We start from the raw sequence: 23,088 nt of genomic DNA, 5'->3' as shown, positions 1-23,088 counted from the left end.
GCCACCCAAACTGGCTCCTCTGTGTGACACACAGCCCGGGGAGGGAACTGTGGGAGTTCCTGGGAAGCAGAGGATTTAGGTGGTTGGAAAAGGATGTGTTCCAGCAGCTGCTCAGCTCAGGTATTGCCACACCCCAGTTTTTCTGGCACCCTGAGCCCTGGTTTGCTTGGCAGTATCAGCTGTCCTGGCTGATGCAGGTGCCTTGAGCCCATCCCTCCCTGTTCCTCTGCAGTGCCCTGCTGGATTGAGGGCTGACTGTCCTCTTTGGTCACCCAGGACTGGGCAGGGGAGGCCATCAGCCCTGGGCAGGCTGGGCAGTGGGACCCTCACAAGCAGCCTCTGTTCTGGACCCTTCCAGGGCCATTGCTCGCCTGGCCAACATCGATGAGCAGATGCTGCGGAAGGCAGCCAGGGAGGAGGTGCTTGTCCTCGACCATGAGAAGGAGTGGAAGCTGGGCAAGTGCATCCTGAGGTTTCCTGAGATCCTGCAGAAGATCCTGGAGGACTTGTTATTGCACACACTCTGTGACTACTTGTATGAGCTGGCCACCACCTTCACTGAGTTCTATGACAGCTGCTACTGCGTGGAGAAGGACAGGCAGACTGGTGAGTGCTGGCCAGGGGGTGCTGTGTGTGCCTGTGTCACATCCTGTGGTTACATCCAGCTCCAGGGTGTTACCCTGTGTTGGAAAGGCTGTTGTCACACTGCTGTGTCCATGTGGGAGGATTGACAGAGACTGTGTTATGACTGAGCAGGAAGACTGAGCAGAGCTGGGAGCAGCCAGGCACCTGCAAACAGGAGGAGTGGTCAGTCTGCCTGGCTTGGGGAGAGCAGGAAGGATTCCATGTGCCATCCAGGGCCTGGTTTTGGGTGCAGGGGCTTCCCCTGTGGAAGGTACTGTTGTTCTGAGCAGCTTCTCCAGCTCCTGTGTCTGTGTTTTCCAGGCCAGATCGTGAAGGTGAACATGTGGAGGCTGCTGCTGTGCGAAGCCACTGCCACCGTCATGGCCAAAGGATTCGACATCCTGGGCATTAAGCCTGTGCAGAGGATGTAGCAGTTCCCTGTGGAATGACAATAAAGGGACTAAACAACTGCAGTTCTCTCTGTCTGTTGGAGTGGGGTTGTGGTAAGGGAAAAAAAAAGCAGAGAGGGGAGGGAAAAGGAAAGAAAAGGAGTGTGGCTTAAGTAGCTGCAGATACAGAGGCAGACAAGTGGCTGTGAGTACAGCTCAGAGCAATTCTCAGTGCAGGAGCCAAAGCCCTTGAACTCAGAACACCCAAAGGTACCTCCAGGGAACCCTCCACCCACCCACGCTCCCAGAGCCAGCAATACTCTGATCCATACTCCCTCCATCCACTTTACCTTAGGTGCATGTCACCCAGCCTTTGATGTCATCTGTGATGGTGCAGGGAGGCAGGCAGCAGCTTTACCTGGAGGAGCAGGAAGCCCAGGAGAGGAGCAGATCAGTTAAACTACATTCCCTCTGAGGAAAACACAAGGGAAATGCCTTTCCCCTCAGCAGCAATGTTTTGAATCCCTACAGAGTTGCAAACCTCTTTGTGCAGTGCATATCAATGGTGGGCAGCTACAAGGAGCCACAGCTCCTGCCTTTGCCTTGGGGTTTGTTGGAGGCTCTGCTGTGAGCCTCCTAAGAAAACTTCCAGAGTCCTAAAGCAGCACAAAAATGCAGCTATGGTACCGCTGGAGAGAAGGTGCTGCATTGATGCACGTGCTCACTGACATGCATGTGTACATATGTGTATGTATATATATATATATATGTATATAGAGAGAGCTGTATCAGGTTCTGCCATGTGCAGAGCGCTGGGGAGGGCTCAGCTTTCACAGCTGCTCAGTACCTGATGTGGTGGGCACCAGCTGGCACTTCACCAAGTGCAGACCCATGCAAACACACTCTCCCCGTGGCTGAGCACTGCCCACAAGCCCACCAGGCCTGGCGCTGCTGCCAGCAGGGTGACAGCCATGCATGTCACCAGCTGCCCAGCCGTGTGCTGTGCTCCCTGTGCCCTTCCCGTGCCATGGAGCTCTCCCTGCCCCCGGGGCTCAGAGCCAGGCCCTGTCCCACCCTACCTGTGCCAGCTGGCAGGCTGGGTGGCAGCGGTGCCAGCCGGGTCCTGCTCGCGGGGCCCCCTCAGGGGCAGAAGTCCAGCGGTGGCCACAGTGACCAGTCCAGCTCTGGGGCCAGAGCAGCAGACCCAGGTGTTCCTCCAGGCACGGGCATGGCAGGGGCTGCCACGCTGAGCTGTGGCCTCCAGCAGGAGGGGACAGCCCTCTGCAGGCAATCCCTGCGTCTCAGCACCCCGGGGCGAGGGGCAGCAATGGTCACAGCAGGGCTGTGGGGTGTCCGTGTGTGCAGGGGTAGCCCAGAGCTCCCATGGGCTGTTCCATGGGGCCATGCAGCCAGGAACAGGGCTGTGCTGCCAGGGCTGACCTGAGGGTGCAGGGCAGGGGTGTCAGGGCACCCTGACACCTCAGAGCTGGGCACAGGGTTCAGGCCCCTGCTGGGCAAACAGGGGCCATGGTTGGGCTGGGGGTGGAGGGGGCACTTAGGAGCCCTGTCTGGGCTGGAGACTGAGGCATGCAGGGATCAGAGCCCTGGGACCCTCAGCTGTGTCACTCAGAGGCCAGGCACTGGCTGTGGAATCAGTGCTGGGGAGCCCTGGGGCAGGGCCATGTGTCAGTGCAGGGGGCCATGGGGCAGCGTCCCCTGCCCAGGCAAACAGCTGGAGCAGAGGATCAGAAGGTCTGAGCTGGCTGTTGGAGTGTGGACGGCACCCCTGAGGGAAAGGGGCCAGGGTCAGGTGGGATAACAGAGCTGGCAGGGCAGCTGCCCTGTCCCACACTGCTGGGGCTGTGCCAGAGGTGGCAGCCAGGGTCAGCCAAGAGTAAAAGATCATCAGACACATCCATCAGACACATCCATCAGACACAGCTACGGCGATGAGGTCCCAGGTGGAGCCAGGAAGGTGAGCCAGCCAGGAAGGGAGGTCAGGATCAGGTCCAGGGACAGCAACCAGGGTCAGCCACAGTGTAAGGATCACCAGGCAAGTCCATAATGACAGCAAAGGCACGGTCAGGCTGGGAAGTCAGTCTGTGGGCCAAGGTCCAGGGTCAGATCACTGGGGTCAATGGCCAGGCACAGGCATGGCTGTTGCTCTGGCCAGGCCCCAGCAGCAGAACTTCAACCCACTCTCCAGCAGGGATGGCCAGGGCCTCCCTGCCAGGGCACGTGGCAGCCACTGCCCCACAGGTGCTCTCTAAGCTGTCCCCAAGCCCATGGAGTGAAGTCCCATCACGCTGTGGATGGAGGAGTGCAATAATGACACTCATTTTCCCTTTGGTGGCAGCAGCAGGGTGCCCATCTGTCACAGGCAGAGCAGCAGCTGGGCTGGCAGGGACATTGCCCAGCTGCTGCTCCAAGCCAGCCTCCCCCCAGGATGGCCAGAGCTTTGCTGGGTGACAGTGAGGGACGTACCTGGAAGAGCCTGTTGCACTCCATGATCATGTGGGCCAAGCCCTGCGTTGCTGCCAGGTTCTCGTTCAGCTCCCTCTGGTCTGGCTTCCCCAGGCTGCACTTCCTCTGGCTGGACCTAGAGAGGGGAAGGTGAGAGGGAGGCTGAGTGAGCAAAGTGCTGGGAACTACACTAAACACTCTGCACTGAAGGATCTGCACTGTGCCATGCAGGGCTAATGGCTAATGCAGTGTGACCACTGAAGGTCAATTCCCTCCCAGCACATCCCAAAGGTGTCCAGGGCACTACTGGCCAGTAGTAATGGACACCCAAGAAGGGCAAGTCAAGGAATTTATTCCCCAAACACACCATCACACACTTGGCCAAGAACAACAATGACCCCAAGCTTATTTACACCAATACCAAGCTCCTTTGATACCTGCAAAACCCATGCAAAACCTTTTAAATCCTTTAGCCCAAACCACACCCAACACATTTCAAAAACAGTCCCCTCTTTTAATTCATGCTAGTGGTATTACATCATTAGTCTTGGCTTCTGAAACTTTTATCTATGTACATTCCTGCCAAAGGGCTTGAAAATTGGGTGGAAGATAATAGTCCTGAGTGCTGCTCCTCAGTCAGTCCTGTCAGCTGGAACCCTTTGAAGTGGGAACCCTGCACCAAGGCATTAATGCACAGTTACAGCAGAGCCACAGCTTCAAAGCATCCTGCCTTCTAAACACTGACAACAAAGAGAAAACCCCATTGCTATCTTTGGTGCTAACATTTCAGAGCAGCTCTGATGCAAAGCAAAGAGGAGCAAGTCCCAGAGTGTGGCTCCCAGGAGCTCAGACAGCCCAGCAATGCAGCAGGACCTGCTGCCCCCACTGCATCCCCTCCCCAGGCGCCCTGGTGGTGGCCCCGTGGCTCCCCCGGGTGCCAGCTCAGCACAGGAATGCCTGAGGCGTTTTCTGATGCTTTGTGACATTGAAAAGAAAATCCTCAGTGTTTTCTTTCCCTTCCCCTGTGCTATGCAGAGCCTGAGAGATGCCAACAGCACATCTGACAGCTTTGCTTTGGGACTGTCCTCCCCTGCAGATCCCCAAGTGAGTGCTCAGCTCGCTGTGCTGTCGGGGGCACGATGCTCCCTGCTCAGCCAGCTGAGCTCTCCTGCCCTGTCTGTCTGTCCACAGCCCAGCAGCACCAGCAGAGCACACAGCCCTGCTCCAGGAGCCAGATAAGGCACGAATGCTCTCAGAGATTATTTGTCTGCTTTGGCCCAAGGGCACCTTCCTCCCTGCACGTACAGACAGGGGATGTTATGCAACCCAGATACTTTTACTTATTAAGATAAATTTACAGAATCCCCTGGCTCAATTTGGCAGGAATGATCCCCTTATCACCCAGCAGAACCAGCTGCCTCAATCTGCCAGGTATCTGCAGGGCCTTGAGGCCACACCTGGGCTCAGGTGGGCAGTGCAGTAGCACATTTCCAATGGCCAGCAGCACTTTAAGGCTAGCAATGAGCCACATGCTGGGCTCCTGGGCAGCCAGGGGTGAGGGAAACACACAGAGAATGGTCAGGAGCACAGCAATGGGGCCTCAGCACAGCCTCTGCACTGGGCAGAGTGACCACACTGCTCCATGCACTGCAGGCAGCTCCTGCTGCACCTCAGCAACCGGATTGAAGGCAAACCCATGGCACACACAGCCCATTTCCCCCTCAAGATCAGACACTGAGCCCAGGCCAGCCACAGAAAGCACTGCTCCAGCAAGAGCAGTGTGGACAGCAGCAGTGCCAATACCTGGTAGAGGAGGAGGAGCTGTCCCGCCTCAGGGTGTTGAGGTGAAACAAAGAAGGAGCCAGACAGACAGCAATGTTGGTTGGGGTCATCTGGTTCTCCTCGACAAAAGCCACCACGTCTCGCAGGAAGAACAGGAGGATTTTCAAAGCTTCTCTGTTTTCCTTTGGGAGAAGGAGAATAGCAGCCTGGACAGCCTGAAACTGCTCGTCCTTCGGCACGTCTGGAAACACAAACCATGACAAGAATCCTGAAAACACAAACCGTGACAAATACCCCTCGTGACCTGCAGAAGGAGCACCCATCACAGAGTCCCCAGCAGGGCCCTGAGCCTGTAGGTTCATCCATTTCCTTGTCCCGAGCTCACAGCAGACAAGGCAAGGCCATTATCCCACCAAACATGAACCATTTCTCCTGCTGCCTGTCAGGTGCATGTTCACACCCAGGCATGCTGCTGCCTGACTTGCCATTTATCTTGAACACCATGCTAATGAACACATCCTGAACTGAGTTACAATCCAAATAAGGAGCTGTCTCCCCATAAAATATGACTCTGCAGTGATACTCTGGAGCTGCTCTACTGTCTTTTCCTTTCAGCTTCAAGCATGAAGAGAACAGATGCTCTCAGATAACTCAATTCAGAGACCAGTGTTTTGCCAACAGATTTTAATTCACACTAACCCCCATTGAGACTGTCTGGCCACAAAGCTCTGGCAGGAATGTGGGTCTGGTTCATCCTGCCATACATCCCCAGCACAAGGATTTCTCCAATTAACACCACTGCAAAGGGCAGAAGATCACTTGTCCTTCCCTTCAGGTAGAAGCACATACATAGAACACACTTGGTGAAACAAGTGTGAACACACTCACATACATAGAACACTACTCGGTGAAAATAGCATAATTCTTATCTCCAAAAGAGTAATTTAACCTGTGCACTTGCTCCAAAAGATGGGTGAGTGGGGTCAATAGAATTTGGGTGTTTGCTGTTTCTCTCCCAGAACAAGAGGCAGGAGGTAGACAGTGGCCAGATTACAGTAATTGGAGGAAAGCAGTTATACATCCTTTGGACATGGGAATTGTAGATCTCCTTACAAAGGAGGTTTTGTGAATGCAAGAAGAAAACTTATTTCAAACAGATAAATCATTTTCTGACAAAATTTTAAAACCCTGGCAGGTGATGAAATAAAACCCAACAGAAGTTCCATGAACCTACACTGTACACAGAACAGAAGCTGCTCACTGACTTAGGTCAATAAAAGCCACATGGGTTAGGCTGCAAAACCAGTCCTCTCAGAAAGCTCACAATTTGTCTTTCAAAACCCTTTCTCAGAAGCAGAAGAAACTTGTCTGTCCCAACAACATTATCAGCCCTACTTCAAGCTCCTTCCCCAATCCATCTGCTTTTAGAAAGTGAATTCCTTGAGGGCAAAGTGCTGGAAATAGAACCTGTTTAAACTGTATTAAATGCAGTATTTCAGCTTTGAGTTTTCTTGGTTTTTTGGTTTGAGTCTCAAGGATAGTAACTGTGAGCACAGACAGAAAGCTGCTGGCATTTCCCAGCTGTTTCACAGCAGCTGTTCTTGGGCACCTTAATAAAGAAATAAATCAATATATCAGGTCTTCTTGCTCAAGCAGCTATGCCATGCCATGAACAAGGAGACCAGGTTATTTCTTAATTTTGCACAAGGCAATAACTCTTTAAAAGCACAGTTTAAAGAGGCTGCCGCAGCATTTCCTTACACTCATCCTTGAGAGAAGAGAACCAGCTGGTTCAGAGGATGCAGAAGGGAAGCTCCCAGATCCAGAGCCACAGGAACTCATCTTGTCAGAAATGTCCAGCCTGCCTTGTCCCCTCTGGCTGCAGGGGTCTTGGCACTAGTCCTGTCTGGCCACTGCCTTATGGATATTAAGATATCCAAGGCACTGGAAAATGTCAGTGTTAGGTACAGGGGATAGGAAAGAAGATGACATATGGACTCTATCATTCAGAAGGCTAATTCTTTTTTATTAAAAAACCCATTGCTTTTTTAATACCCTAGTTCACTACAGGTGGACTTTATTGGTCCTTTAATTAAAACACCATCACCATTGGCCAATTAAGAAACCACCCTTAGGTACACAAATCTCCATAACCCATTCCACATGTGCACAACACCAGGTGCAGCAAGTTGGGCTAAGAATTGTTTATTATTCTTTTCCTCTGATCTCCTCACAGCCTTTCCCAGGACAGTGCTGGGAAAGCTGTGTGTTATTCCCTGTGGCCAGAGAGCAGGGAAATGCCAGCCCTGGGTACCTACACTGGTAGATGTGCAGGAAGGATTCACAGAGCCTGCTGGTGAAGATGGGCTCGGGGAGGTCTCGGAAATACTGCTTCACCATGTCTGCCACGTCAAAGGCTGACTGCCCCTCGTAGCACACATTGTTTGGGCTGGTTTCATTCATTTCTCTTAAGGACAGGATCCTGGATTTAACGCCCGATTTTCGGAACAGGCCAACCTGTGGGTAAAAGGAATTATTAGAGGCAAAGAGAGGAGTCATTGGGAATCAAAATTTTGATAAATAAGTGATCCTTCACCTTCCTTCTAACAGCAAATATCCTGTGGCAGTGGGATTGAACACCAAAATACTTCGGTATCATTGATTGAACACCAAAATACTTTTGTATCAGAAGCCACATGGACATTTCTCTGAGGCAAGCCATGCCTGGTACCCACAGAATCAGCTGTGACATACCAATTTTCATCTTTGTTTGGCTTTTATTTCATACAAAAGTACTTATTTTGCCTTTTAGAATCACTACCATTGACACATATCCATTCTCTTGGGCAGGCTGTGTTTACACATGGGAACTCTAAGTTTCAAATTCACCACTGTGTGCCCACCAAACACAAACATACATCAGCTGTTGGCTTACACAAACTGACTCTGAGATCCACAAAGCTCCCTGTAACACCTGATACATCTAATTTTTCCACAGGCTGGCAAAGGGCAGATGCCATTAGGAGGGAAAATTTGATGTTCTTTTTAATGTGATTGTCAACTCAGCGAGATTTAGGAGTTTCCCATGAGCTCAACCCACCAAAATGTCTGGTGACAGTTTTACTCTGTGCCACTGTGGCAGTGTTTACACTCTCTGGTTTATTTATATGAACTGAATTTATATGAAAAACACTTGCACTGTCACTTTTGCACTTTGGCATCATATAACACTTCTAGACAATGGCAAAGCACAGGAAGAAAAGTCCTCTCTTTAACTAATATGTCTCATGTCACAAGGTCTTCATTTCTGCAGCTATGCTATGGAAATACCATATAGAGCACATACTTCCTCTGCCATCTCCGCTCAGGGGATAAATACTCAGCTGAGCTCCAGGAAAAGCTGTAACAGGCAGTGCTGTAATGTTTTCTCTCTGCTGAGTGGCGCATTTCAGCTGAAACAAGACTAATTCTCACATCAGCTCTGGCACTACCAGCGGCAGCCACAGAACAGAGGAACAGTGACATTGGCAGATTTGCCTCCCTGGGGAGCAGAGCCATGACACCTCCCCAGGCAAAGGCAGCCTAGAAACTGCCTGCACCAGGAGGGTTTCACTGAGGGAAGGCACAGAAACACAGCACAGGGCTAAAGGCATTCCCAGAGGGAATCAGCACTGGCATTTCCTCACAGGCCACCTGCTCAGAGCTACACCCTTCTGCCTACTCAGAGCCTCAGGGGTAAAAAACTCCTTCAAAAAAGCATGAAAGAGAGTCTGCTTCCCTGGAGCAGATCTGCTCATGGCCCAGAGCTCCTCTGGGCTGCCTTGAGCTCATACCTGGTCGAGAAAGTGGCTTCTCAGGTACTCCAGGGCTTGCAGAATGCCATTGGGCAGGGGATGGCTTGTCCGCTGCATGTTCAGCAGTAAAGGAACCCCAAACACATTTTTGTCCTTGTAGTCTGAGGCTTTGGGCTTTTTTATGAACTTTGGTATGGTCCTGGAAATGAAAACCAAGTAGATGCAGCTTACCAGGTGTGCAGCACATTGCACCTGCTGCTGTACACTCATCAGAAAGGGCTGGGCTGCACCTTGTCACAGCCCCAAATACACACAGCACCAGGAGGGACAGAAAATCATCAATTACAGGGATGACTTCCTCATTTCATTGCTGAAATTAACTTTAATAAAGCATCCTCGTGGGAAATACATTCCATAGGACTGCAGGGTTTTTTTCATTCTTTCTATATTCAAATACAAGCTCCCTATCACAAAATGTATGTAAGTCCTTTGAGTGTCTGAATTTGTCACTGGTTTAGTTCAAACAGACAGTGCTGAAGGGCTGGATCCTCAGTCCCACAGTCACTGGGATGGTCCTCTGAAAAAGCCCTGCAATTGGGCAAATTTAAAGAGACACTATGATGTGCCTTAAAATCAGTAAGAGCAGCGAGGGGCCAAAGTGCAGCCCACAGCACAGGAAATGCTGGAGCCATGGAAATAACCACAGAGCTGCTGGCAATTTAATAGGATGAAATTCTTCATCCTGAACACATGCAATGCATGCAGACAAGGAAATTCACATGCTTACATCAACCCCTTTCTTTCCAGCTCAGGTTGTTTCAATATCACACAACTTACCAGTTCCAGCCCTGCTTACTGGACGGGGAATATCTGTCCATTAGAGCTGTGAGTTTCAGCAATGCCAGCTTTTGTGTGCGGGCCAGCTGGGCAGCTGACTGGCCATCAGTCTGCAGGGAAAGGCCTTCCAGGTTCTCTTCCACACACCAGTGCTGCTTCCCGTGCCTATGGGACAAATATTGCTTAACCTTAGGACCATTTCCCCATCCCTGTTTCCTACCTGCGTCTGTGAAGCACCCAAGACTCTAAATGACCTGCAGTTATTTGCACTTAAACAAGGTGCTTCCCATCCAGGAGGGGCTGTGGCAATACAAACTGTTTCCCTGGCTCCAATGCCTGAGTGCTCATGCAGATTATGAGTGTCCCTGTTCAGCAGAGGTCAGAATTGGTGCCTGTGGAGCAGTACCTGCCACCTGCAGGGCAGACCCTGCTACCCAGGACAGACTTTGTTCTGGTAAACCAATTATATTTGAGTGGACAGAATCAAAGGCAAACCCAAGGATGGCTGACCTGTTGGTGTTTTTAGAGTCTGTGATGTATGCCAGCTCTGCAGAACCAATCTCCTTGCCCAGGCCACAGCTGCTCTCTCCCCCAGCCTCCCCTGCTCTCTTATCTTCTGAGCCCTCTGGTTCAACAGAGCTTTCCTTAGGGGAAGGTGGACACAAAGAGGCCAAGTCACTGGCAAAGTCAGAATCCCCATCATCTGAGAACTTCTCAGTCCACTGATCCACCAGCTTTTTGAGGCCATTGACATCTGCAATGACACTGTTCAGCTCTGAGAAAACGTCGTCGTCGCCGAGCTGCTCCAGGCCCTGCAGCTCGGGGCTGGGCATGTTGTCATACACACTGAGCCTCTGATCCCTGCCCAGCACGGGGCTCCTGGCGCCCCTGGAGCTGCTCCTGCTCCTCCTGCACCCGTGGAAGCTCCCAGTCCTCCAGTTGACAGAGGAGCTGTCTGCAGACAGGGAGCTGTCTGTAAGCACTGTGGGGAAAGTGCCAGGTTTGTGGCCTTGTGGTATTTGAAACATCTGGCTCTTTGGTAATGTCATGTCATTTTTTAGGTTTTGCTGGGATAGATCGTTCCCCAGCAGCAGCTTGCTGGTGTCCATGTGTTCTGCATGCATCCTCCTTCCTTCACAGGGGCTGCCTGGTTTTGTAACAGGCCTTGCAGTGCTCCCTGTGCTGCTGTTCACAGACTGATGGCTGCTATTACTGCTCTGGGGAGAAAAGGGAGAATTGTTCTTTGTTCGGATGCCAGAGAGGTCAGAAATATTTACACAGTTCAGCATCTTCATCTTTTCTTCATTAAGTCCTTCCAGAAGAACAGGTTCACTTATTATGGGTTTGGCCTTTGACTGACCACTCCTTAAACTGCAGCTCCTTAAGTGCAGCTTCTCCATTTTCTTTAGAAGGCTCTTCCTCTTTTTAGATGGTGACTTGTCCAAAAGCTTCTCCTCACTGGTGATAGTTAAAAATTCACTGGGGGGAGGAGAACAACTAAAAGCAGAGTCCAGTGAAGGTACCTTAACTGAGGAACACCTTGAGGAGCTCGTGCTGGTTTCCACATCTTCAAAAGGTTTCTGGGAGTTAACAATGTCACTGTCAGCACTGCTGGTGCTGTGAACCGAGGACACATCATGCTTCTCACCATGATCCAGACAGACACTGTCCTCATTGCTGATGATTTTCAGCACTGGGGTGGGAGCTCCAGCCCCCAGCTCTGCTGGGAGAGCTGCCAGGCTCCCAACGCGAGACCAGCGCTGGCTGCACCTCTCGTAGGCCCACCTGTCACTGATGGCACAGGGCTCATCATCCTCAGAGTCATCACTCTGGGAAGGAGGAAAAAAAAACAACACAAATTCAAGGGCAACGTTTGGCAAATTTTAAATTACAAAAAGCAGTTTAATATAAAATGTAGACTTAAATTTTCTGCCGACTTCTGAAACCTCCACAACTAACACAGGGAAATGTGACCACTCAGACATTGAAGATCTGCCCTAAGTTAGTTGAAAAGTAGGCTGACAAATGATGCCCAAGCATGCTGATAAATCTGGGAAGTGACCACAGGAAAAAGTGACAGATTTGATCTAAGGGTGAAAAATCCTGTTTTGTGGCAAATCCAAGCATTTTGAAAGATAGTTGTATTGGGTTTACACTGCCTTTCCTAAAGTCAAACAAATCAAGCACTCTCACACTTCTGTGACCAAAACCCATCCATTTTCAGGTAAAGAAGTGTTTAGCTGTGGGGCTGTGCAGCATCAGTACCTGTGCACCCTTCTGGAGCTCCCACCTGCACCAGGTGCCCTTTGCTGGATTGTCCCCACTCTGAGGGGACACTGGCACAGTGAAACATTGCAGAGATGGGAGCCACCTGCCTCTTCTCCTGCCCCATTCTGCCCCAAGAGAGAGCAGAACTCTCCAAAACCCAGACATTTTCCCAGAATTTGGCATTATTTTCTCTCTAGTCCTGTAGTTAATCCCCGGTGGCTCAGAGGTTTGGCAGGGCTGGGGCTGCCCAGCCAAGCTGTGGGCCCCACTCTGATTTAGCTGCAGTGGCAGGGCACAAAGACAGCACAGCTAAAACCCACTCAGCTTGTATTGGCTGAACATTTGGATTCCCCTTTGGATTTCTTTAAGTCAACAGGAGTGAAATTTCCCTTTCAGGACTTGCATAAGGTGGGAAACTACATAGAAAAGCAATGATAGCCATGATGGGGCTTTGGGGCAACTTCTCCTCCCACAGTGAATTTTTGGACAGTAACCTGTGTCAAATCAAATTTTTTAAGTGTTTCAGAAGCCACCCCTAACCTGCCTTGCAAAGTTTCAAACATTACATAGCAGCAATCTCCATCCCTATGGTTTCTCAACATAACATGCAAACAGCAGAACTTTGTGGCATGGAATAGAAAGGAAAGTTCAGGAATTGCTAATCCTTCATGCACTTTTGAACCCAGGTGTTTGAAACAACAGCTCAACACATGTTTAATCAGAACAGGAACTGTATGTTACAGACATACCCGATTCCTGTCACGGCTTATTTCCACTTTCATTGATGCATACTTGTTCAATGTGTTCAACCTTCTAGGGTTTGAGAAAAAACACAGGAGTTTTACATTTCAGCTATTTTATTGCTTGAAAACAAACATGCACTAAACTAGTTGTGATCTTCTACCAGGGAGTCTTCACTATTGTCAAAGAGTGACATTCTGCTAGAGGCTCCCATACACTGGCCCCAAAACCAGCACCAATAACAACACCATGATGTTCACACTTCCAGTTCTGCCATCTTTAAACTAGAGAAGACAATAATCAATCTAATTAAAAAAAAAATCATTAGTGCTAATGATTGTGGAAAACTTCATATTGATTTAAGATTTTGAAAAGAAATGAAATTCTATGTGGGCTCCTAAAAAAAAAAAAATTAAAATGAAGATGTTAACCTGTATCTCTGGAAGGACTCATTATCTATAATTTTAATTAAAGCTTGTGGAATCAGTAAGGTCCCCACATTAGTCAATCACTTAGATGTCAAACAATAGGTGGCATCAACACGAGGCACACAGTCTCTCCAAGGAGCAAACAGGACAGGAGTGACACCAAGAAACAAAATATACCCAAAGTTCTCTAACATCTGCTGTGCTTTAGAGATGTGAGTGTGAACAACTCCTCTTGGTCCCCAGGTGCAGGCAGAGCGGGAGCTCAGAAAAGGACCAGAACACCTCGCCAGGAGAGGAACTTTGCAGTAAGTGTTAGAAATCATGATTTCTGCTGAAGAAACTCTGCTGCCCAATCTCCTCATGAGGAGCTGCAGTACCTGCAGCACCAGCTGAAGCAGGAGCCTCACACTGTCCTGGCTCTGATCCTGGGGAAATTCCACAGGGCCCTGAGTCTGACTGGGCACTGCCAGTGCAGGTTCATTTGTGTGCTCTGAACAGCTGTGGCAAAGCAGTAACTTCAAACCAGTACCTTTGCTTCTCACCCAAAAAATATTCAGGAAAACAGAGCAGATCTCATGCAGGTAATTTTTTTTTCTGTCTATCTGCTGGAACAGGAGTTGGAGGAAATTCCTGCACTCCATTGCACATGATCCTAGAGAGCAGCCTGCCATGCTTGCAGGGAGCTGGTTATTTTTAATCAGCTTGCAGCCATTTCTAATCACAAAAAAGATATTTAATGCTCAGTGTAACATCCCTGAGAGCTTGGCTAAAGAGGGAGTGCAGACATGTGCTTACTTTACCTTTTAATTCCTAAAATAACCAACTATATTGGCACTAAACTGTGGTGAAGTGATTTCCTCAGTCACAGATTTGGTGACTTTGTTCCTCTCTGACAAAAGCAGAGGCATGAAAAGATGAGTAACAAGTCACTGGGGGGCTGGGGGTATCAAAGATGATCCATGATTAATGTTTACCTGAACAGTGATTCAATTGCATCTCCATCTAAAAACTCATGATCTCTCCTCACAGTTTTTACATCAATGGGAAACTGCATATCTGTGAACAGAGAAGTTGAATCTGAAATCTGAGCTGTAGTTGCAAAGACTTTCAGTTTTGCAGCTTATTTATCACAGGATGAAATGAAACTACTTCTATTTCTATAGCTGTGCACTCATGCAAACATCCTTCCAGCAAGTGAGGATCAGTTCCTTAGGGCAAGGGGGGGAACAAACACAAGGATCTGCTTGCTGCTGTTGGTACAGGTGGACAAGCCCTTCTGCATTTCCAGGAGCTTGCAGTCACTGATGAGAAACACAAAATAACCTTTAGATTTGCTTTGGTTCTCTGCACCTTCTATAGGATAAAGCAGGGATTTATTTTTTTTGCCATGGTGAGGTGCAATGCAGCTCATGAGAAACACTCTCTGAGCTCCAGGGAGCCTGACACATCATGCTGGGCTGGGAGATGAAGAGTTCAGTGTTTCAGCTCCTGAGATTTAGCCTGGCACATGAGGGAACCACTGGGGTCCATATGTATTTTCTTAGCTCATTTTATAAGCTTTATTTTGCTAGCCAGGTCAGGAAACAGCATAAGCAGCAAGGTAAGGCAGGGGATTCATTTTCCAGAAGCATGGCAATGCACATTTCCAACAAACAGCTTATGGAACACAATCTGCTGTGGGCAGACAGGAAGCATTTCCAGGTTTCATGATATACAGCTTTCAAACCCAGCTCTACTGGCTTTACTGCAAATTTTCAATTTTGCAGTGACTAGGAGAGGTGGGAATAAGAGCAGTTCATGTTGTTCTTTAACTGTGGTTCTTTGATAAATTTCTTAAATTAGGTTAGATTTTGTTACTTTCAATGTTTGTAACAAAAACCATATTTTAAAGTATAACAAAAACCATATTTTAAAGAAGAACAGTTTTAAGGTATATGCACAAGTGTGGCCTGAAAAATTATACAAGCTCTCAACAAACCCATACCTCCTCCCAAGAAATAAGCACACTTACTAGTTTTAACAACATAGAAACATGCTGAAATTGCATTTTTGACTGGCTGGCTGCTGCTGAATATTCCTCCTGAACACTTATGATTGCAAGATGATTTTTTGCAACATGCTTTTTCAAAACACCAATAAAGCAATCTCACTCAGATCACAGGCTGCAGAGCCTCAGAGGAGTTTTGGATGCAATCAGTGGTTGGAAACATCACTTCCAGCACCCCAAGGAAAAGAGCCTGAAAAAATTATAAGCAACTAAAAATAACAAAAGCAGAAATTTGACTGAGTTACAGTCTAACAATAGGAAAAGAAAACCAGGGAAGATTTGGTCCTTTAAAGAATTGTACTGAGTCCCTGCTGAGATGTCCCTTCTGCAAGAAATCACACCAGGTCACTCCTTTCCTCCAGGTTGGCATGAAGATATAACAGAATTTGGAAGTGCTTCCATCAGAAGTGTCAGGTTCTAAAATATATTATTTATGTGAACAATTCCACTCAAATTCAGTGTCAGCTGCTTGGCAAGTCTTTGTGATCATACCTTCAAACAGCTGAGCATACTGGGGAAATCCAGCAGCTCTCAGCCAGTCGCAGGCTTCTCTGGCTTCAATTTCTGCAAGGAGAACACACAGTTGTTCATGGACAGTGCTCAGCAGAGACAGTGAGAAGCTAAGTTCACCTGGCATACTCTCTGAAATCTTGTGTGTTAATGTTCTTCTAGGATATTGCTAAAAAGGAATAAATCCTTGTTCCGATGCACATACAAAGTTCCGTAATAGTCATTTATGCTATTGAGATCAGCAAATATAGGATTGATAGATTTGAACACACACTTGGGATGTCACACAGCAGGGTAAATCAGCAGTGATAAGCTAATTTCACCTGGCACACTCTCTGAAATTTTGTGCGTTAATGTTTTGCTAGGATATTGCTAAAAAGGAATAAATCTTTGTCTCCAATGCACGTAGCTCTGCAATAGTCACTCACACTACTGAGATAAGCAAATAAAGGATTGATAGATTTGAACACACACTTGGAATGTCACACAGGGTGGGTAAATCAGCTGTCCCTGAGCTGGGGGCAATGGAGCATCTACTGCCAGTAGAAACGAGTGACCAGAGCAGGGTGTGGGGCTCACATCTGTGCCCTCACATGGCAAAGCCTGCTCGTGCATTCCAGCGCTGAGAGATGGTGATAAGACACAAACAAACCCTATAAATAAACTTAAAATGCTCTCACAACTTTAATAACACTGGCCACGGCCTAAGCATTCCCAGAACAAGAGTTCTCAGGAGTACCTGTTGCTAGGCTCTATCAATATTTATTTCCTTGCCAACTACCTCCAGCCCTTGGCAATGAGCACAGCAGATGTCAGGAACTCGCTGCTCGCTCTGTGACAGCTGGGCAAGCCTGTGGCCAGCACTGCTGGAACATCCCACAGGGGCACAGCAGAGCCCAGCTCACAGAACCACACACATTCTGTGAGCACAGCCCCACAGAATCACACACATTCTGTGAGCACAGCCCCACAGAATCACACACATTCTGTGAGCACAGCCCCACAGAACCACACACATTCTGTGAGCCCGGCCCCACAGAACCACACACATTCTGTGAGCACAGCCCCACAGAACCACACACATTCTGTGAGCCCAGCCCCACAGAATCACACACATTCTGTGAGCCCAGCCCTACAGAATCACAGAAACAGGCAGGTCAGCATGGGTACATGCCCCAGCTCTGATCTCCGAGCACTGCAAGTGTCTGGGGCTGTGGAAGAGGAGAGGATTCCCAAATGCATTTCTGCAGGTCTGTGGGCATCCCATTGTGCGCTACACCAGCCTCCAACCTAAAAGCAAAGACTTCTTAGAAAGGAGCATTGCTGAGCTACCTGAAAATCTAGCATGCTCAGTAGAGAGAAATGTTTTTAAAGCACCTTAAAGAGTAGCATGATAGGCCAGAGGAACAGAGCTGTTCCTTAAAACTATTTTCTTTACACATACACTCACAGATTAGGATTCCAGGGCACTTCACATTCATACCTGTTCAAATTCACTGCTTGCTTTGCTCAGGCTTCTCAATTGTAAGTCATCAGTGCAATCAGACACTAACCAAAAAATATCACACAACTTCCAGGATTTTATTTTTCTACTTTAAAACTTAAAATTGTTTCCATTATCACTTAATCAAATTGAACAATGCTGTTCTAACAGAGGCTTCCCTGCACAAAACTGCATGGCTTTTTCATCTGAGAATAAAGTGATACCATAGGAAGACCAGGATATTTTTACACAAAACAGATGGATCAAACTTTTTTTTCCTACTGCAGAACAGAAACTAATTTCTTCTACAAGAAGAAATATATATCCACTAGCTTATATCCCCTATGCCTATATTTAGTGCGATAATTTATCATAATCTTTACCACAACACAGCATTTACTGGAGACAATAAAAGACAAGCATTGTATTCACAGGGAAGAAGAAAAGGAAAAGGAAAAGGAAAAGGAAAAGGAAAAGGAAAAGGAAAAGGAAAAGGAAAAGGAAAAGGAAAAGGAAAAGGAAAAGGAAAAGGAAAAGGAAAAGGAAAAGGAAAAGGAAAAGGAAAGCTATCTGTAGGAAAGAGCTAGGAGGATGACCAGCCTAACACTAAAAATTTTCACAAAGTGATTTTCATTTAGAACCCCAGTAGATCCACTCAGCCATCTCAGCTGTGGAGGAACTGTAGCTGTCCTCATTCAGACCTCAGCCTGAGCACAGCAATCCTCAGCTCAGACAGGGACTCTCGAGGGGCTGAAGCTTCCCCAGTTCCCAACACATTAAAAGCACAACTCCATTTTTAGACCAAACCAAGCCATGAAAAGTGATGCAAAATAGAACAGAAAAAATAAGGCAGAAAAATATTTTGCACCTAGTGAGGCTATTTTCAATGAATGTGACTGAAAATACACACTTACAGTTGGCTTCTTCCATAGAACAAGGACAGAGGAGCTGGGGGAATTTTCTTTGCTGATGGAAATCTCCAGGCCTTTTAACATACCTTTGCACAATCACAGGGCATGTTTGGATTAGATATTGGGAAGAAATTCCTCCCTGTGAGGGTGGTGAGGCCCTGGCACAGGGTGCCCAGAGCAGCTGTGGCTGCCTCATCCCTGGAAAAGTTCAAAATATTCAAGGCCAGGCTGGACAGGGCTTGGAGTAACCTGGCCTAGACCAGAGGATGACAATTTTTAACACCTTTTGGGTATTTTCTGCACAACTGAAATAGCAGAGTGACCTAAATGTCTCACCTCCCTCTCCTGAACTGATTTCATAATTAAGCAGATGGGGAAAACAAATCCTGCAAAACTTAATATTCCTCGGTTAGAGGCTGCCAGCAGCTCCTCCATGCCAAGGCAGCTATTTCCCCGAGGCTAGGGGTGGTAGGTTACTGCCAGATGTTTATGAGAAACAACACAGAGCACACGGGCTGTGCCACCCTTTGGCTGTGCTGTGTCCCACAGGTACATTCTGTGCCCAGGCCCCTGCACAGAGCATTCAGAGTGCTGCCTGTGCCCCAGCCCTGCCCCTTCCCCACGCACCCTCCTCCCTGCAGCCCCAGAGCCTCCACCAGGGCTGGGACACTGTCATAGACATATTTTCATGAAGATCCTTTCCTTAGGATTTTTAACTCCTGAGAAGCTGAGAGGCCTCAGGAACAAAATGTAAACAATGATTATCTGCTGCTATGAAATGCAACAGGTGGATCTGTGATTGGCACATGTTGGATGTTTATAATTAATGGCCAATCACAGTCAGCTGGCTCAGACTCTCAGTCTGAGCCACAAACCTTTGTTATTCATTCCTTTCTATTCTTAGCTTAGCTAGCCTTCTGAGATGAAACCTTTTCTTCTATTCTTTTAGTGTAGTTTTAATGTAATATATAATAAAATAATAAATCAAGCCTTCTGTAACACGGAGTCAGATCCTCATCTCTTCCCTCATCTAAGACCCCTGTGAACACGGTCACAGGACACCTCTCCTGCCCCTGTCCTGGGTTTGGAAGCTGTGTGTCCCATCCTGAGAGCAGACTGCACTCTCCTGGGCTGAGCTGTGTCCCCATCTGAGCACTGTCCTGAGAGCAGCCTGCAGGACCCACACTCCTCACCAGGAACCTGCAAACCAGGTGCTGCAGTGTGAATTAAATCCCTGTCAGAATGAACGGCACTGCTAACCAGATTGTTTGCAGCAAAGGAAAGACATCTGTGCTGAGATGTGGGTATTTGGGCATTGTCTCTAAGATGTTTTCCTGACAAGAAGCACTTTCCTAAAAACGAGGCAGAGGCAGCAACCCAAACCAGTGACAGCAGTGTATCCAACAGGCCAGGCAGCCTTACTGTGAGGTGAGCAAACTTCAGCTAAAAAAGAATCAAATTGTACTTCAAATTTTAAAGTACTCTACGTAAAATGGGAGAATGTAAGTTTCATTTTGAAAGCACAGCACAGTGAACCTTGCTGCCAGGATGCAGTGTGACTTTGAGCTGCTGCCAAAGCAGGAGACCTCTTCCTTTGCCCAGCTGTGAGCTCCTACTCCTCACTGCCACCCCAAGCTGATGCCAGCAGGTCCTGTCAGCCAAACTGGCAGGAAATGATCACTCTTGTTTGGCAAGATGAGATTTAAGAAGTTTTAGCTTTCTGAATTGGCTACCACATGTTCTGATAGGTTCCAGTGGCAGGACAAGGGCAGTGGTGGGTCCAGGCCAGGGAGCTCAGCCTACTGTGAAACCTTTACATAAATGTATTGTTTTTCACAGAGGTGTCTCATTGTAGGTCTTTTTCAAAGCAGTTTTTAAACAGGTTTTAAAAACCAATGGTAGATGCATTGCTTCTATCTCCATCCAAAATAGTTTTCCAGTTTCAACAGGTAGGAATCACAGGGTGATCAGGACTTCATGAATTAAAGGGATTTAAATCTGAACACCTTCCAAAACCATGGCAGAAATAAGAACAATTGGAGGGGTTTTCTTGCTGTTTGCAGCACTCCTGCATTAGCTACTGCAGGACCCTCCTTGTCCCCTTTTCTGTGGGATGCAAGTGTGGTGCTTGTGGCAAAGAAAGGATTTCTCAACATGCCCAGCAGTCAGGAGAACAGAGCAGAGGGTAGGACTGACTCCTCACTGACTGACATTGCACCACTCTGTAACGAAACAGAAACAATCCCAAAGGATTTTGCTCTTTCCCAACCTCCCTCATTACACAGAGGACCTTTTTTTCCTCTCTAAATGCAGCAATCCTCCTCAGCAGCCAGAGCCAAGCAGGTGCCCAGGGTGCCCAGCTCCCAGCCTGCCTGCTGTGCCAGCAGGGCAATGCTGCTGCCTCTCTCCTCCCTGACAGCCCTCACTGCCATCCCCAGCTCCCAGCCTGCCTGCTGTGCCAGCAGGGCAATGCTGCTGCCTCTCTCCTCCCTGACAGCCCTCACTGCCATCCCCAGCCCCCAGAACTGGCAGCCTCATGTCAAACTCTGCCCCACATCTTCCTGCAGCTCAGGAGCCCTGGGCTGGGGACTGGCAGGTCCTTCACACCCTGACTCAGATCCTGTCCTTGCTGCTGGTGCTGCTGGAAGTGACGAGGGGTTTTCAGTTCCATTTGAACATCACAGGATGAGTTTCCCATCACATCTTTCTGTTTTGTGCATCTTCCTAGGGCTGTAAGAATTGATGTGACTTCCCTGTGACTTACAGCTGCTAATGAGCCATTTCATGTTACACTTTACACACACCCTGTGAAAAATGCATTTGCTGTGCTGGAACTCTGATTTCTGGACGTCAGAACTGCATTTTACCTGTGACAGGATTTTTAATAACTGTTTTTATTTACATTACATCCTTTTACTTGAAAAGAGAGTGGGAACATGATGTCTGCTCCATGCTGGAGGCTCAAAAGCAATGCTTTCAAAGGAGGGTGTTTGCACTGACCAAGATAAGCAGCCAGGGACTTGTAAAACTGTCCAACTCTCCAAGAGCTAAGATGGATCATAAATAAGTGGAAATGTTTATTCTGTTTTCTCTTGTGCAATGCAAAATATCAAAGCTTAATTGTACTTTACTAACCCACTTGAGGAAGAAGGAAAAAAAAAAAGAGATTATAGCTTGGAATTTAGCCAGGATAATTTAGGCTCCATGCAGATAGTGAACATAAATGTCTGGAAAATGAAAAGGCCAAGATATTTGTCCTTTCATTCCTACTTTACTATCATGCTGGTGTTTTGGAACTGCAGCCAACTCTTCAGTTATCACAGCTGGGAACTGCAATGTATCCCAGAACTTTGTGGCAACCTTAATTGCATCTTTATCCAGCTCCTTGGCATCAGCTCCCAGGCTGATTACCAGGACTCCCAAGCTGATAGTAAAGCCTTTACTCAGGTCCTTGTCGTTTTCCTCCCCTGTTGGTTCCTGGGACCCAGACAAGTTTAAAGGCATTTTCTTTGTAAACCACATTAACTGGTTTGTCAGTGCTGCCTGATCTTTTAATTGCTTCTGAGTGTGTTAGAGAAGGCAGTGTTTGCTCTATGGCAATTTTGAAGGGCTCAAGGAAAGTTGGTACCTAATTCCCATCAACTTCAGGAGAAATGAGACTGTAACTCTCTAATTTCCAATCCACACTGGAAAATCCTTATCCAAGTAAGTAAGGGATTTATCTCCCTGCAATCCAATCCCAGATATGTTGCTTCACTGTGCTCCAGCCCTGCTGGCTGTGAAGCAGGAACAGATCCCACATTTCTCTGAGGCAGAAGCTCCTTATGGATGTTTGTGCACAGGACCCTTGTACATGACTGAGAAAAAATTGATGCAAGATTTCTGGGAGGAACTGTAGCAGGGAGGGTACTGCTGGCTGCCACTAGAGCCAATACCATATATATATTTATAATAATATAATGTAGCACAGAAGTAACAAACCCCAAAAACAAGTGAACTGTCTGTGCTCTTTCACTGCGTAGCACTAAGTTTTCTTTAATTATACAAAATGCCAGTAACACCACAGGTCCAACCTACATGTAAGGAACTATTTAACCCAACAGAGACTGCCCAGTAAGTGGTTGTAACTAAAAGCAAGCTGGATTATTGCCCCTGCTAAGTCGGTGCTGAGCCTGCTGAGGCCAGGGCAGTAGACAAAATTTTACTGGGTCACTCTGCCCTGATGGAGCTTGTTGATATTCGAAGATACGCAACAAAATCAGACAACCTACCTGGAACTTTCCACGTGCATCCAAAAAGTCAGTAAAGGCAGCAGCTACTGGAAGAGCATGATCCAAAGTGTTGACAGCCAGAGAGCTGCTGTCACACTAACAAAGCAGCGATGGAAACAGCAGCACACACTGGAGCCTCACCTGGGGATGTCACTTACCTGGATCTTCACCTGGGGATGTCATCTGCCCATAGCACCCACTGGATTTTCACCCAGGGATGTCATCTGGCCACAGCACCCACGGCATCCTCACCTGGGGCTGTCATCTGCCATAGCACGCATAGGAGCCTCACCTGGGGACGTCATCAGCACCCATGGGATCGTCACCCAGGGCTGTCACTGACCTGGATCTTCACCTGGGGAGGTCATCTGCCCATAGCACCCACTGGATGCTCCCCCGGGGATGTCATCTGCCACAGCACCCACAAGATCCTCACCTGGGGATGTCATCTGCACCCACGGGCTCCTCCCCGGGGCTGTCACCTACCACAGCCCCGTGTCCCGCCGGCGCTGCTCCGCTCTCTCCGCCCCCTCCGCTGTC

The 23,088-nt window shown here is 48.2% G+C and overlaps 2 protein-coding genes across 4 annotated transcripts in view; one reads left to right on the top strand and one right to left on the bottom strand.

Moving 5' to 3' along the window:
* The window catches only part of RARS1 (arginyl-tRNA synthetase 1), a 16,477-nt gene extending 15,380 nt beyond the window's left edge, over nt 1–1,097 (top strand). For both annotated transcript variants that reach the window (XM_059483483.1, XM_059483484.1), the window contains 2 exons: nt 359–606; nt 946–1,097. In XM_059483483.1, coding sequence (XP_059339466.1) covers nt 359–606; nt 946–1,055 — 358 coding nt within the window. In that variant the 3' untranslated portion in view covers nt 1,056–1,097. The remainder of the gene's footprint in view (nt 1–358; nt 607–945) is intronic.
* LOC132080361 (rho GTPase-activating protein 7-like) lies at nt 605–23,088 on the bottom strand. Of its 2 annotated transcripts, XM_059483481.1 has the most exons (13): nt 22,892–22,971; nt 15,866–15,937; nt 14,301–14,382; nt 12,907–12,970; nt 10,400–11,718; nt 9,890–10,054; nt 9,092–9,251; nt 7,577–7,775; nt 5,280–5,499; nt 3,498–3,612; nt 2,093–3,113; nt 1,364–1,431; nt 605–1,062 (listed from the first exon to the last, which is right to left on the bottom strand). In XM_059483481.1, the coding sequence occupies exons 1-11, from the start codon at nt 22,914–22,916 to the stop codon at nt 3,096–3,098; spliced, it is 2,439 nt and encodes an 812-aa protein (XP_059339464.1). In that variant the 5' UTR covers nt 22,917–22,971; the 3' UTR covers nt 605–1,062; nt 1,364–1,431; nt 2,093–3,095. The 2 variants fall into 2 exon arrangements, with proteins under 2 accessions (XP_059339464.1, XP_059339463.1); XM_059483480.1 differs by lacking the exons at nt 2,093–3,113; nt 22,892–22,971 and adding an exon at nt 22,985–23,088.

Source organism: Ammospiza nelsoni, chromosome 16 (assembly GCF_027579445.1).
Source record: "Ammospiza nelsoni isolate bAmmNel1 chromosome 16, bAmmNel1.pri, whole genome shotgun sequence".
Classification (NCBI taxonomy): domain Eukaryota; kingdom Metazoa; phylum Chordata; class Aves; order Passeriformes; family Passerellidae; genus Ammospiza; species Ammospiza nelsoni.
This window is presented reverse-complemented; position numbering and strand designations above follow the sequence as displayed.

Excerpts from the sequence above, each read along its gene's own strand:
- LOC132080361 (XM_059483480.1), bottom strand. Across the intron at positions 10,055-10,399 it reads GACTCTAAAAACACCAACAG|GCACGGGAAGCAGCACTGGT; the intron begins GTCAGCCATCCT and ends TTTGTCCCATAG. Across the intron at positions 9,252-9,889 it reads AGTAAGCAGGGCTGGAACTG|GACCATACCAAAGTTCATAA; the intron begins GTAAGTTGTGTG and ends TTTCATTTCCAG.